Source organism: Procambarus clarkii, chromosome 39, assembly GCF_040958095.1.
Source record: "Procambarus clarkii isolate CNS0578487 chromosome 39, FALCON_Pclarkii_2.0, whole genome shotgun sequence".
In the NCBI taxonomy this organism is placed as follows: Eukaryota; Metazoa; Arthropoda; class Malacostraca; order Decapoda; family Cambaridae; genus Procambarus; species Procambarus clarkii.
This window is the reverse complement of record NC_091188.1, coordinates 39,128,871-39,145,879: the sequence shown is the minus strand read 5'-3', so window position 1 is coordinate 39,145,879 and position 17,009 is coordinate 39,128,871. Positions and strand designations below refer to the sequence as shown.

Genomic DNA, 17,009 nt, shown 5'->3' with positions numbered 1-17,009 from the left:
TTTGAGATGCTCCCAACAGTTTAGCTTCTTGTTTGTGTCTATGTATGCCGTATATGTTCTCTGTATTCCCTCTTTTTCAGACTCTCCTGCTCTGAAGGGGGAAGAGGAGAGTATGGAGTAATACTCAAGGTTAGACAACACCAGTCATTTCAATAGTATGATTCCACCCAATTAATATTCGCCCTTAACATTACGCCGTCAGACATCATTATTTCCACCAGGTCCTGTACATGTTATCTACCTATTATGGTCACATTTGAGGTTTTCTACTCTGTATTCGACTACGGGCTCACCATAGCCCGTGCTACTTGAAACTTTTGTTCCTAGTAGCTGCATCTAAAACAACAACACTCTGTATTTTCTTCAACCTCGTAATTTTTACCCTACCTGATATTTATCACTCTTAATTTAAACATTATGGTATTTTCTACTGTCCAGCCGAAAGCCTTATTAATATCTCCCAATTTTTCAATGTCTTCTTCACAAGTCATTTTCATGCTGGCTGAATTGTGTCATCTGCAAAAGGGGACAGTAAGCTTGTGTGTATATGATATGGGAATGAGGACAAGCGCTGTTGCAAGGACTCTGACCTCAGATAAACATGACCTTTTCACTGTCTCTGTTTTACTGCAGCTAAACATCTGGAAAGAAATGCAAAATCTAGTCACTATAGAGCAGTGTGACGACGACCCGCCGGACCACACGGGTTGTCATAAATATATGGCCCTGTGGCCCGCTACATGCAACAACAGCCTAGCAGATCAACTTCTCAAAATACAACCATGATTCTTGGCAAGGGTTGAGGAGACCAACACATGGAAACCGACAATAGGTACAAGATTTACACCCCTACATTTCACTGGACTTATTTTGCACATTCTAACATCTTAAGGCATTAATTAAAGGTCCAGATTGCGAACTCTTAACATTTTCTCTGATATATATTTATTATTTCTCTTGCCTGCGTTCCAATGAGAATTATTTGAGCAATTTTAAATCATTTACTCGGGCTCACCATAGCCCGTGCTACTTTGAACTTTTTGTTCCATGTAGCGAATCTTGAACAACAACATAAATCATTTATTTCTTGTGGATACGAACACAAGATGCTGTCAGATCTATATTTTATTTTGTTGATCAACAGTGAGGTGGATTAGCAGTGAAGATGTGATGCATATACTAGTTCTTTCTTATGAAGCTTGTGTGTAGTGAAAGTAATGATGTCGGTGTGTGGTTGGTAGGTAGGTGGAGGTGCAGTTAACTGACCACATCCGCCTGGACACTGTGTAGGCCGGAAGTGTCTATGATCCTGTGTCTGGCTCCCTCACTCCCTGCTCCAGACACCACCACCACCACACTCCCTGCTCCAGACACCATCACCACCACACTCCCTGCTCCAGACACCACCACCACCACACTCCCTGCTCCAGACACCACCACCACCACACTCCCTGCTCCAGACACCACCACCACCACACTCCCTGCTCCAGACACCACCACCACCACACTCCCTGCTCCAGACACCACCACCACCACACTCCCTGCTCCAGACACCACCACCACCACACTCCCTGCTCCAGACACCACCACCACCACACTCCCTGCTCCAGACACCACCACCACCACACTCCCTGCTCCAGACACCACCACCACCACACTCCCTGCTCCAGACACAACCACCACACTCCCTGCTCCAGACACCACCACCACCACACTCCCTGCTCCAGACACCACCACCACCACACTCCCTGCTCCAGACACCACCACCACCACACTCCCTGCTCCAGACACCACCACCACCACACTCCCTGCTCCAGACACCACCACCACCACACTCCCTGCTCCAGACACCACCACCACCACACTCCCTGCTACAGACACCACCACCACCACACTCCCTGCTACAGACACCACCACCACCACACTCCCTGCTCCAGACACCACCACCACCACACTCCCTGCTACAGACACCACCACCACCACACTCCCTGCTACAGACACCACCACCACCACACTCCATGCTCCAGACACCACCACCACCACACTCCCTGCTCCAGACACCATCACCACCACACTCCCTGCTCCAGACACCATCACCACCACACTCCCTGCTCCAGACACCACCACCACACTCCCTGCTCCAGACACCATCACCACCACACTCCCTGCTCCAGACACCACCACCACCACACTCCCTGCTCCAGACACCACCACCACCACCACACTCCCTGCTCCAGACACCACCACCACCACCACACTCCCTGCTCCAGACACCATCACCACCACCACACTCCCTGCTCCAGACACCATCACCACCATCACACTCCCTGCTCCAGACACCATCACCACCACACTCCCTGCTCCAGACACCACCACCACCACCACACTCCCTGCTCCAGACACCACCACCACCACCACACTCCCTGCTCCAGACACCACCACCACCACCACACTCCCTGCTCCAGACACCACCACCACCACACTCCCTGCTCCAGACACCACCACCACCACACTCCCTGCTCCAGACACCACCACCACCACACTCCCTGCTCCAGACACCACCACCACCACACTCCCTGCTCCAAACACCACCACCACCACCACACTCCCTGCTCCAGACACCACCACCACCACCACACTCCCTGCTCCAGACACCACCACCACCACCACACTCCCTGCTCCAGACACCACCATCACCACACTCCCTGCTCCAGACACCACCACCACCACACTCCCTGCTCCAGACACCACCACCACCACACTCCCTGCTCCAGACACCACCACCACCACACTCCCTGCTCCAGACACCACCACCACCACACTCCCTGCTCCAGACACCACCACCACCACACTCCCTGCTCCAAACACCACCACCACCACCACACTCCCTGCTCCAGACACCACCATCACCACCACACTCCCTGCTCCAGACACCACCATCACCACCACACTCCCTGCTCCAGACACCACCACCACCACACTCCCTGCTCCAGACACCACCACCACCACCACACTCCCTGCTCCAGACACCACCACCACCACACTCCCTGCTCCAGACACCTTTCTTGAGGTTATCTTGAGATGATTTCGGGGCTTAGCGTCCCCGCGGCCCGGTCCTCGACCAGGCCTCCTTTTTGTTACACATCCCCCAGGAAGCAGCCCGTAGCAGCTGTCTAACTCCCAGGTACCTATTTACTGCTAAGTGAACAGGAGCATCAGGGTGAAATAAACTCTGCCCATTTGTCTCCGCCTCCACCGGGGAACGAACCCGGAACCTCTGGACTACGAATCCGAAGCGCTGTCCACTCAGCTGTCAGGCGCCGTAAATGCTTCATCCACTTACTACAAATACAAATAATCGCCAACAGAACCTAAACACCTAACCAGTGCCTAAATATATACAATATGATAATATTATTTTATATTTGAGAAAATTACTGTTTTGAATAAACAGCATGTACAAATTTATGAATGCGTCTTGGGGGTCGACCTCTGGATGGAATGGTCTTGGTCTGAAGCCGGGTTGTAAAAGAATACCTGATCAACCAGCCTGTGATTTATACGTCACGCTCCGAGCAGCGTTTAACGACCCGATTTATCAACGCAGGAGATATCGGAGTCATCTAGAGTTGCTATTTCGCTATTGACTTTTAATTAAGTAGGAAATACATCTAATGGGTCGATCTATCGGCCAATGAGCCTAATATCTATCTGTAACCGCCTCCAAAAATGAATTAATCTTGAGGAGGTTCCAAGATCAACGAGCATGCGGGGGCCTGAGAGCTGAGTGGACAGCGCTCGGGATTCGTAATCCTGAGGTTCCGGGTTTGATCCCCGGTGGAGGCGGAGACAAATGGGCAGAGTTTCTTTCACCCTGATGCCCCCTGTTCACCTAGCAGTAAAGAGGTACCTTGGAGTTAGACAGCTGCTACGGGCTGCTTCCTGGGGATGTGTAACAAAAAGGAGGCCTGGTCGAGGACCGGGCCGCGGGGACGCTAAGCCCCGAAATTATCTCAAGATAACATACGGCCCGGTCTCGGACGACGCCTCTTCAACTATCTGGGGCCAGATTCACGAAGCAGTTACGCAAGCACTTACGAACCTGTTCATCTTTTCTCAATCTTTGGCGGCTTTGTTTACAATTATTAAACAGTTAATGAGCTCCGAAGCACCAGGAGGCTGTTTATAACAATAACAACAGTTGATTGGCAAGTTTTCATGCTTGTAAACTGTTTAATAAATGTAACCAAAGCCGTCAAAGATTGAGGAAAGATGTACACATTCGAAAGTGCTTGCGTAACTGCTTTCGTGAATCTGGCCCCAGGCTGTTGGACGCGCAGCTTAACGTATGAATCACAGCCTGGTTGATCAGGTATCATTTGGAGGTGTTGATCAAGTTTTCACTTGAACACTGTCAACTTCCTTTAATTTTCCCACATGCAAATTATGATGAATGAACAATTCACAACATGCCTTCTCCAAGGCCCGATCATTCTTGACCCACACAACATGCCTTCTCCAAGGCCCGATCATTCTTGACCCACAGAGTATCTTTCATGCCCTGCACAGTTCTCGTGGCTGGTAGTGACAAGGATCTTGTCTACCTTTCATCCCGCCGATCATGAAAGTTGGATAACAAAAGGTAAGACATGGAGAAGACTTAAGAGTGAAGGCAGAGTACCTCACACAAGTGTAGGTCAAGGTAGTTAATGTAGGTCATTGTAGTGTGGGAGGAGGTGGTTTGTGTGTGGGGGGGGGGAAGGGAACTATCAGGGGGAAAGCGCCAAGCCATTATGACTATATAGCACTGGGATCAGGATAAGGATTTGGGATGGGACGAGGGGAAGGAATGGTGCCCAACCACTTGGGTGGTCGGGGATTGAGCGCCGTCCTGCATGAAGCGGGTAGCAGCAGCTAGAAACGGTTCAGGATGACTGCAGAGTCGCTTCGCTGGACATCCACATGATGCTAAATGGCTCATATCCCGTCAACACCCCCCCGCACCCCCGTCCACTGTCGACCACACACCTAGCTCCACCCTCACACCTAGCTCCACCCTCACACCTAGCTCCACCCTCACACCTAGCTCCACCCTCACACCTAGCTCCACCCTCACACCTAGCTCCACCCTCACACCTAGCTCCACCCTCACACCTAGCTCCATCCTCACACCTAGCTCCACCCTCACACCTAGCTCCATCCTCACACCTAGCTCCATCCTCACACCTAGCTCCACCCTCACACCTAGCTCCATCCTCACACCTAGCTCCACCCTCACACCTAGCTCCATCCTCACACCTAGCTCCACCCTCACACCTAGCTCCATCCTCACACCTAGCTCCATCCTCACACCTAGCTCCACCCTCACACCTAGCTCCATCCTCACACCTAGCTCCACCCTCACACCTAGCTCCATCCTCACACCTAGCTCCACCCTCACACCTAGCTCCATCCTCACACCTAGCTCCATCCTCACACCTAGCTCCACCCTCACACCTAGCTCCATCCTCACACCTAGCTCCACCCTCACACCTAGCTCCACCCTCACACCTAGCTCCACCCTCACACCTAGCTCCATCCTCACACCTAGCTCCATCCTCACACCTAGCTCCATCCTCACACCTAGCTCCACCCTCACACCTAGCTCCACCCTCACACCTAGCTCCACCCTCACACCTAGCTCCATCCTCACACCTAGCTCCACCCTCACACCTAGCTCCATCCTCACACCTAGCTCCATCCTCACACCTAGCTCCACCCTCACACCTAGCTCCACCCTCACACCTAGCTCCACCCTCACACCTAGCTCCACCCTCACACCTAGCTCCACCCTCACACACACTCCTGGCTTCACCCCTACTCTCTCACCCCAACATTGATTGATTGATGAAGATTAAGCCACCCAAAAGGTGGCACGGGCATGAATAGCCCGTAAGTGGTGGCCCTTTGGAGCCATTACCAGTATCAAGAGCTGATACTGGAGATCTGTGAAGGTGCGGCTGCACCCTACGGAGAGGTCATGACCTCTGTCTCACCCCAACACACACACCGGGATAAATATCAGTCCCCACACAGTCACGTCTGACCCTCTGAACCACACACCTGACCCTCTGAACCACACACCTGGCTTGACCTCAATATTGACTAATCAATATTTGTATGGCACTCGACTGTTAAGGTCATTAGCGCGCTAGATTCATCTAACCTTGGGGTTACCAGTTCTAACTCAACTACCCAACTGTGCAATAGGGGCATCAACAGGGTGACCTGGGGGGGGGGGGGGGGTAGGCAGGGTGAGGATGTGCCCATGACCAGCCTGACCTCGCTAATAACACTCTAGGGTGCTGCTGCTGTTATAGATTCAGCTACTGGGAACAAGTTCTAAGTAGCACGGGCTATGGTGAGCCCGTAGTGGACTTACCCGGCACAGGAGCGGGGCTGTCACAGGTGCTGCTGGAATCACCATATATATATATATATACACTTGAGAGAGGATGGTCAGGGGAGGCAGACATATTGCACTCATCCAAAATGGATATATCACAACACAAGGGGGTCACAAGCATGACTACTGGCTGGTGAAAGAGAGGTATTGTGATGCTTGCAAGGGTGATGTAGGCTCTTGAAGGATAAGGGTCGTAGGGTGAGGGCCTCAGGACAGGTTATTACAGTTCCTTGGAGGAGGAGGAGGCTGGTCAGGTACGACTGACGAGGTTACCAACTATGACATCTTACACGTTTTGAACTGGTGATGTCAGTGAATGAGTGTCGGTGTTGACATCACTGGAGTTAGGTGAGGAGTTAAAAGCCTGAATCCAGATTCACGAAGCAGTTACGCAAGCACTTACGAACCTGTACATCTTTTCTCAATCTTTGGCGGCTTTGTTTACAATTATTAAACAGTTAATGAGCTCCGAAGCACCAGGAGGCTGTTTATAACAATAACAACAGTTGATTGGCAAGTTTTCATGCTTGTAAACTGTTTAATAAATGTAACCAAAGCCGTCACAGATTGAGGAAAGATGTACACGTTCGTAAGTACTTGCGTCACTGCTTCGTGAATCTGACCCCAGGTCAGAAACGAATGAGTTGAACATAGCAAAGTATGAGGCGTGAGAGTATTGAGGTAGCCAAGTGGATGATGTGTGTACTCACCTGCAGGATCGAGCTCTGGCTCTTGGACCCCGCTGTTGTGTGTGTACTCACCTAATTGTGCTGACGGGGATTAGGAATCGACTCTTTGCTCGGTGTAGTTGAATGTCTTTGCCTGTATATTGGGCCCCGAGTTGTCTTCCAACTTTCTGGTAAGTCTCCTGGTTATGGTGTATAACAAGTCACTGGAGAAAGTGGCATGCACAGGGCTTCTACACCCTCTTTTAGTATCCATGGTGACATTCCATCACCTCCAACATACATTCTAACCTTATCTCATGTTAATTTCAGATTCTTTTTAAGCCATCTTTCTTAGTTCAAGGATTGCCCCTCACCCTCCCTTGTTCTACTGTGCAAACTTCCTATATTCTTTCGCGTCTATGGACCTCCAAAGGATACCTGATCAACCAGGCTGTGATTCATACGTCAGGCTGCGAGCAGCCGGGTCCAACAGCCTGGTTGACCAGTCCAGCAACCCAGGAGGCCTGGTCGACGACCAGGCCGCGGGGGCGCTAAGCCCCGGAAAAACTCCAAGGTATGCATATATGTATATTATATATATATATATATATATATATATATATATATATATATATATATATATATATATATATATATATATATATATATATATATATTATTAAATATGACCGAAAAAGTAAGATTAATAATTCTAACACGAATTTTCTCAATCTTTCGTACATTTCGTTTCACTGTTGGAGGTAAATCAAAAATCAATTCTCCAAAATTCATTTTTATTTCTAGTCTGACGCGACACGAGCGCGTTTCGTAAAACTTATTACATTTTCAAAGACTTTAGTTCACAAATACACAACTGAATAGAACTTACGCATCTCAGATTTTATATCTACATTTGAGTGAGGTGGAAGGGGTGATGTGGCATTAACACAAGACAGAACAAGATGTGGTATTAATAGGGTATTAATTTCATCAACACAAGACAGAACAAGAGTATTAATAGGGTATTAATTTCATCAACACAAGACAGAACACGAAACAATGGATATCGAATAGAAGTGTTTGTAGAAAGCCTATTGGTCCATATTTCTTGATGCTTCTATATTGGAGCGGAGTCTTGAGGTGGGTAGAATATAGTTGTGCAATAATTGGCTGTTGATTGCTGGTGTTGACTTCTTGATGTGTAGTGCCTCGCAAACGTCAAGCCGCCTGCTATCGCTGTATCTATCGATGATTTCTGTGTTGTTTACTAGGATTTCTCTGGCGATGGTTTGGTTGTGGGAAGAGATTATATGTTCCTTAATGGAGCCCTGTTGCTTATGCATCGTTAAACGCCTAGAAAGAGATGTTGTTGTCTTGCCTATATACTGGGTTTTTTGGAGCTTACAGTCCCCAAGAGGGCATTTGAAGGCATAGACGACGTTAGTCTCTTTTAAAGCGTTCTGTTTTGTGTCTGGAGAGTTTCTCATGAGTAGGCTGGCCGTTTTTCTGGTTTTATAGTAAATCGTCAGTTGTATCCTCTGATTTTTGTCTGTAAGGATAACGTTTCTATTAACAATATCTTTCAGGACCCTTTCCTCCGTTTTATGAGCTGTGGAAAAGAAGTTCCTGTAAAATAGTCTAATAGGGGGTATAGGTGTTGTGTTAGTTGTCTCTTCAGAGGTTGCATGGCTTTTCATTTTCCTTCTTATGATGTCTTCGACGAAACCATTGGAGAAGCCGTTATTGACTAGGACCTGCCTTACCCTACAGAGTTCTTCGTCGACTTGCTTCCATTCTGAGCTGTGGCTGAGAGCACGGTCGACATATGCGTTAACATCACTCCTCTTGTACCTGTCTGGGCAGGTACAAGAGGAGTGTTATTAACGCATATGTCCATATGCCCAGACAGGTACAAGAGGAGTGTTGTTAACGTTGGAGTGTTGTAGGCAGGTCCTAGTCAATAACGGCTTCTCCAATGGTTTCGTTGAAGACATCATAAGAAGGAAAGTGAAAAGCCATGCAACCTCTGAAGAGACAACTAACACAACACCTATACCCCCTATTAGACTATTTTACAGGAACTTCTTTTCCACAGCTCATAAAACGGAGGAAAGGGTCCTGAAAGATATTGTTAATAGAAACGTTATCCCTACAGACAAAAATCAGAGGATACAACTGACGATTTACTATAAAACCAGAAAAACGGCCAGCCTACTCATGAGAAACTCTCCAGACACAAAACAGAACGCTTTAAAAGAGACTAACGTCGTCTATGCCTTCAAATGCCCTCTTGGGGACTGTAAGCTCCAAAAAACCCAGTATATAGGCAAGACAACAACATCTCTTTCTAGGCGTTTAACGATGCATAAGCAACAGGGCTCCATTAAGGAACATATAATCTCTTCCCACAACCAAACCATCGCCAGAGAAATCCTAGTAAACAACACAGAAATCATCAATAGATACAGCGATAGCAGGCGGCTTGACGTTTGCGAGGCACTACACATCAAGAAGTCAACACCAGCAATCAACAGCCAATTATTGCACAACTATATTCTACCTACCTCAAGACTCCGCTCCAATATAGAAGCATCAAGAAATATGGACCAATAGGCTTTCTACAAACACTTCTATTCGATATCCATTGTTTCGTGTTCTGTCTTGTGTTGATGAAATTAATACCCTATTTATACTCTTGTTCTGTCTTGTGTTGATGAAATTAATACCCTATTAATACTCTTGTTCTGTCTTGTGTTGATGAAATTAATACCCTATTAATACCACATCTTGTTCTGTCTTGTGTTAATGCCACATCACCCCTTCCACCTCACTCAAATGTAGATATAAAATCTGAGATGCGTAAGTTCTATTCAGTTGTGTATTTGTGAACTAAAGTCTTTGAAAATGTAATAAGTTTTACGAAACGCGCTCGTGTCGCGTCAGACTAGAAATAAAAATGAATTTTGGAGAATTGATTTTTGATTTACCTCCAACAGTGAAACGAAATGTACGAAAGATTGAGAAAATTCGTGTTAGAATTATTAATCTTACTTTTTCGGTCATATTTAATAATATATGTCTTCAGGAAAGACTGCTACCAAAATATACTAATATATATATATATATATATATATATATATATATATATATATATATATATATATATATATATATATATGCGAACAAGCCTGAATGGTCCCCAGGACTATATGCAACTGAAAACTCACACCCCAGAAGTGACTCGAACCCTTACTGCCAGGAACAACGCAACTGGTATGTACACGACGCCTTAATCCTCTTGACCATCACGACCGGACAAAGGGAAGTGATAGCCGAAGCTATATGAACCACTTCCCCGCCGGCACCCGGATGGTAATCTTGGGCATAGCATTTTATCAAATCACCTCATTCTTTGGGGCACACGTGAGGAACACAAATGCGAACAAGCCTGAATGGTCCCCAGGACTATATGCAAATGAAAACTCACACCCCAGAAGTGACTCGAACCCATACTGCCAGGAGCAACGCATTTGTGTTCCTCACGTGTGCCCCAAAGAATGAGGTGATAAAATGCTATGCCCAAGATTACCATCCGGGTGCCGGTCGGGGGGGGGGGAGGTAGTTCAAATAGCTTTGGTTATCACCTCCTTATGTCCGGTCGAGATGGTCAAGTGGATTAAGGCGTCCTGTACATACCAGTTGCGTTGCTCCTGGCAGTATGGGTTCGAGTCACTTCTGGGGTGTGAGTTTTCAGTTTATATATATATATATATATATATATATATATATATATATATATATATATATATATATATATATATATATATATATATATATATATATAAAATAAAATTATCCACTAAGAAAAATGAAACGAAAATTGCGAACGTTTTCAGGTTTCCACACATTATCAAGGAAATACAGACAGATACATAAGAGTTTGGGACTGTATACAGTCCCAAACACCTGACTAGACAAATGTTGTTTTAGATTTAGCTACTCAGAGCGAAATGTCCATGTAGCACGGGCTATGGTGAGCCCGTAACTGGACTAGACAAAAGATCCAAAAGCTTAAATATCAATAATGGAGATGAGATGATTAACTGATTATTGAATGGGGTATTAAATAGATATTAGTATTATTTCCATAATTGTAAACCAATCACAAATCTTACCAATTATAACTTGTGTTAATCCTCTTTTCAAGTTCAAGTATGTTTAGTGAGACAAGAAAGAAATACATATCAAAGGGATAGAGTAACTTAGGCTATTTCTACCCTCCTGTTAATCCTGTACTGGCAGCGCGGAAGCACCCGCTCTATGTAAACAAAGGCGCCCGAGCCGGGTCCCAAGAACTAGCGACTCACCAATCATGAGGAGCGTGATGGTGACGTACTCGGAGTTGTAGGTCTTGACGGCGCCGAGGACGGTGCCGACGACGGTGCAGCACAAGCCCACGAAGGCGATCATGATGATGAACCAACGGATGCTGACGGCCTGAGTTACCATCAGGCCACAGCAGGACTTGGCCTCCTCCTCCCCCAGGTACGGCGGCCCTCGGGGCGACCCACGAGATCTGTTGGCCACAGGGGAATGAATTACTATACTCAGAGTTAATTGACGATACACACACAACTAATTGACATATATTAAAATTACACAGAAATCACACTAACGTGATGCATCAAGTGAACAAATCCACAAGGGCCGTGACGAGGATTCGAACCTGCGTCCGGGAGCATCCCAGACACTGCCTTAATCGACTCAGTCGATTAAGGCAGCTTCTGGGATGCTTCCGGACGCAGGTTCGAATCCTCGTCAAGGACCTTGTGGATTTGTTCATATAATAAAATCATTATAATACACAATAGATTAAAGGTAACAAACACTATTCATAGCTGTAAACACTGTATAAACATCAGAGGTCCGCGGTTGTTCAACGTCCTCCCAGCGAGAATAAGAAATATTGCCGGAACAACCGCGGACATCTTCAAGAGAAAGCTAGATAGTTTTCTTAAAGAAGTGCTGGATCAGCCGGGCTGTAGTGGATATGTGGGCCTGCGGGCCGCTCCAAGCAACAGCCTGGTGGACCAAACTCTCACAAGTCAAGCCTGGCCTCGGGCCGGGCTTGGGCAGTAGAAGAACTCCCAGAACCCCATCAAGTAGGTATATGTGGGCCTGCGGGCCGCTCTAAGCAACAGCCTGGTGGACCAAACTCTCACAAGTCAAGCCTGGCCTCGGGCCGGGCTTAGGCAGTAGAAGAACTCCCAGAACCCCATCAAGCAGGTAGCCCAGTCGATAGAGCGTCGCCCTCACACACGTGGGGTCCAGGGTTCGAGACCCATACAGCCCAGGTGAATGGAAGATTAAAAGATATCTTCAAGTGGTTCCTGCGATCAGTGTTCCCGAGGTCGGGTTTCTGACCACAAGACCTGGTTACCGGTCATATCTGATCCACACTTCCTGCCATACTAGTTTTTTCTTGTAACTCTATTCACCAAATCATATAATTTACGATTTATAAACAAGTGACAGAGTTGACCGACAGTGGAAGTGTTAAGCCAAAGGCCTTTAACAGGTATATTATATAATAGCCGCTATGAACCCCGAAAGCCACTTCTCTAACATCATTCATTGTCCAAAAAATAAATTATTTATATTTGAAGTAAAACAATTATTATATTATCAAACACAATTATGTATTATATATTTTACAACATGAAGAACGTGAATAACAACACTAGAGTACTTTAATATTTTTATTTTGTGATTTACGGATAAACTACGTACTGTATAACATACTTTGATCAAACTATGTTCAAGGTCCCAAATTGATCTTGAGCTGTAGGTCAGAGATGCGTAAGCGTCTCCCCCAGAAATATTAGAGTCTCCGCTGTAATTACTCCTCCTCCTGCTCTCATTTTCTTCCTTTAGCAAGCCCCGGCGATCAACCCATGCAGTTTTGGCGCCAAACTTGATCCCTAATTTTTTACCACGTGAAGGTACCGAGTCTAGCCTTAGAGGCAGGGAACTTCCGTCCTTGCACCCTGGTGGCGCAAGGTCGAGGTTACCGCGGCCACAGTATTGCACCCTCGGCCCCATTTTAGGAGGTAGTAAAACCATGATAGAACCACACATATTTGTCGCACGCTTGCAGACCTTCACCCGGGGACTGCTGTAATGTAGTCTTTGGCAGCAGCTGTCGCCTGTTGCAGCGGCCGGCGACAGCTGCGTGTTGCAGCGGCCGGCCACAGCTGCCTGCTGAAAGAGTTGTCCCTCGCTGTTGCACCCAAAATTTTACTAATAGTTATTCTAGTAATCAGGAACCTTTCATCATTCTTTCTCTCCTCTCTTCCTCCCAGTCTATCTTCATCTCCTAAAAACCCTCAAAGTGCCTCATGAGAACGAAGGTCGATGACAATTTCACCCTGAACTCTGCCAATCAACATGCCCAAGACGCCTCAACTCCCTCCAAGTCGACTACGACGTCGTGTGAGGCGACGGGCCCGCGTCTTGGCTCAGTCGCAAGGGGCAGTGAAGACTTTACCCCATCTGTTGGGGTACAAGAGTCACCTTACCTTGAGCTACCTACCTTGAGGTGCTTCCGGGGCTTAGTGTCCCCGCGGCCCGGTCGTCGACCAGGCCTCCTGGTTGCTGGACTGATCAACCAGGCTGTTAGACGCGGCTGCTCGCAGCCTGATGTATGATACCTTCCACTCAACTCACTGGGGAAACCTCTTAGTCTTGACTCAATGTGAAGCAATGTTTCATACCAACCAGTCCAGCAGCCTGGGACACCAGTACCAACCAGTCCAGCAGCCTGGGACACCAGTACCTACCAGTCCAACAGCCTGGGACACCAGTACCAACCAGTACACCAGCCTGGGACACCAGTACCAACCAGTCTACCAGCCTGGGACACCAGTACCTACCAGTACACCAGCCTGGGACACCAGTACCTACCAGTCTACCAGCCTGGGACACCAGTACCAACCAGTACACCAGCCTGGGACACCAGTACCAACCAGTCCAACAGCCTGGGACACCAGTACCAACCAGTCCAACAGCCTGGGACACCAGTACCAACCAGTCCAACAGCCTGGGACACCAGTACCAACCAGTCCAACAGCCTGGGACACCAGTACCAACCAGTCCAACAGCCTGGGACACCAGTACCAACCAGTCCAACAGCCTGGGACACCAGTACCAACCAGTCCAACAGCCTGGGACACCAGTACCAACCAGTCCAACAGCCTGGGACACCAGTACCAACCAGTCCAACAGCCTGGGACACCAGTACCAACCTGTACGTCAGCCTGGGACACCAGTACCAACCAGTCCAACAGCCTGGGACACCAGTACCAACCAGTACACCAGCCTGGGACACCAGTACCAACCAGTCCAACAGCCTGGGACACCAGTACCAACCAGTCCAACAGCCTGGGACACCAGTACCAACCAGTCCAACAGCCTGGGACACCAGTACCAACCAGTCCAACAGCCTGGGACACCAGTACCAACCAGTCCAACAGCCTGGGACACCAGTACCAACCAGTCCAACAGCCTGGGACACCAGTACCAACCAGTACACCAGCCTGGGACACCAGTACCAACCAGTACACCAGCCTGGGACACCAGTACCAACCAGTACCAACCTGTACGTCAGCCGACACAAGTCAAGTTCATTTCCCATTCTCTATAATAAAACATTTCATTAATTTCAAGTTCAAGTATGTTTATTGAGACAAGAAAAAAATACATCTCAAAGGGATAGAGTAGCTTAGGCTATTTCTACCCCCCATTTCATTAAGCACGACTCGATTCAAGGCTTCGAATAGTCAACTTGATAGCCGGTCGGCCGAGCGGACAGCACGCTGGACTTGTGATCCTGTGGTCCTGGGTTCGATCCCAGGCGCCGGCGGGAAACAATGGGCAGAGTTTCTTTCACCCTATGCCCCTGTTACCTAGCAGTAAATAGGAACCTGGGTGTTAGTCAGCTGTCACAGGCTGCTTCCTGGGGGTGGAGGCCTGGTCGAGGACCGGGCCGCGGGGACACTAAAGCCCCGAAATCATCTCAAGATAACCTCAAGAAGATAACAAAATCCAAACTATCCCCGGCCGAGTCTTCTGTTTTAATGATGCTTTTATTGATTTCAACTCTGTTGACAAAAATAAAAACACGTTCATCTGGATTCTTCGTCAGGAAAAACCTGCTCACTTCGACTAAGTACACAAGTTGTAAGCTCTACTTGTATACAAATACAAGCGGTGGGAAAAGGTACGCATCGTAGATGTATAATTCACTTTCATTTACGCAAGTTCGGTACAAGGGTACGCTGAGTCAAGCGTAGGTCACTCAAGCGCTTTCAGATTAGTTGCAAATTAGCACACTGTGGTGTATGTATGAGTGCGCGCACATGCGCGCGGCTGTAACTCATTTGCATAAAGGAAATGGAAGTGGTCTTCAGGGATCTTAGACCCTACAAGCAGGTGTCACTAATGGCTCTAAACCTCGGTTATCAAAAACTATCTAGAGCTTACCTCTCGCCAGGAACTAAAACAGTCAAATATCTCTTAAACTGTGTTTCAACATAGTCAATAATGCGCCATGGTCATTGTCATCCCATTTTTGTGTTCCAAGGAAGTTATAAGTGGAATTTGAGTGTAAATGACAATTACAAGTGCCTGTCTGCCCTCGTGGGGCTAGAGACAATTAGGCACAAGTTGCCAAGACCTGACAAGTGCCATCCCTCGCTGTTGAAACACCAGGAAATCATAGTTGTCTATAGAGAGCTATGTAAACAGTTGTAAATAATTATCATCATATACCTATATATATAAAGTGAACAAATTAGGCACAAAATAACTCTATTGCTGTGTAAATGAGGCCCATCTCGAGTGGAGGCCCATCTCGAGTGGAGGCCCATCTCGAGTGGAGGCCCATCTCGAGTGGAGGCCCATCTCGAGTGGAGGCCCATCTTGAGTGGAGGCCCATCTTGAGTGGAGGCCCATCTTGAGTGGAGGCCCATCTCGAGTGGAGGCCCATCTTGAGTGGAGGCCCATCTCGAGTGGAGGCCCATCTCGAGTGGAGGCCCATCTCGAGTGGAGGCCCATCTTGAGTGGAGGCCCATCTTGAGTGGAGGCCCATCTTGAGTGGAGGCCCATCTCGAGTGGAGGCCCATCTCGAGTGGAAACCCATCTCGAGTGGAGGCCCATCTCGAGCATAGGCCCATCTTGAGTTACCACTGTGTGAGTGTGCTTACAATAAATGTATGTTTCCAATAAATGTACTGTACTCAGGGTACTAGGTGTACTCAGGGTACTAGGTGTACTCAGGGTACTAGGTGCCCAGACACAAAAATAACACGCCTGTACACTAAGCTAATTACTGACAAAATGCAAGCAATGTAGTCTAACACGTAAACAAAACCACATTAAGAGAGCGACACAAGGTGGAACCACTGTTGATACAGCCACCATTCCGGCTGCTCTCTCACTACACTGCAAGAAAAATGACAGGTTGCATAACAAGAACCATTCATGTCGATTGAATCAACTTGAGAATGGTCCAGGACGGACAGAAACGTCGTCGTCCCTTCACCTTCTAGCGTGTGGTCTGGTCAACATATTTCAGCCCCGTTATTGTCACTCATCGCCTAGACAAAAACCATTCACACTAGAGATGCTATACCGATGATGATACTTTCAAGACGCTAGTGCTCTCTAGAGTGGAGTACTGCTGCACAATGACAGCCCCTTTCAAAGCTGGAAAAGTTGCTGACCTGGAGAGCGTGCAGAGAACCTTTACTGCTAGAATCCACTCAGTAAAGCATCTAAACTATTGGGACCGACTAAAGAGCCTAAATCTGTATTCTCATGAGCGCAGGCGGGAGAGA

At 47.6% G+C, this 17,009-nt stretch overlaps 1 protein-coding gene across 2 annotated transcripts in view; it reads right to left on the bottom strand.

The window, feature by feature from the left end:
- LOC123760270 (uncharacterized) overlaps positions 1 to 17,009 on the bottom strand; it is a 743,064-nt gene that overhangs the window by 11,740 nt on the left and 714,315 nt on the right. For both annotated transcript variants that reach the window (XM_069338400.1, XM_069338399.1), the window contains exon 3: positions 11,481 to 11,689. In XM_069338400.1, coding sequence (XP_069194501.1) covers positions 11,481 to 11,689 — 209 coding nt within the window. The remainder of the gene's footprint in view (positions 1 to 11,480; positions 11,690 to 17,009) is intronic.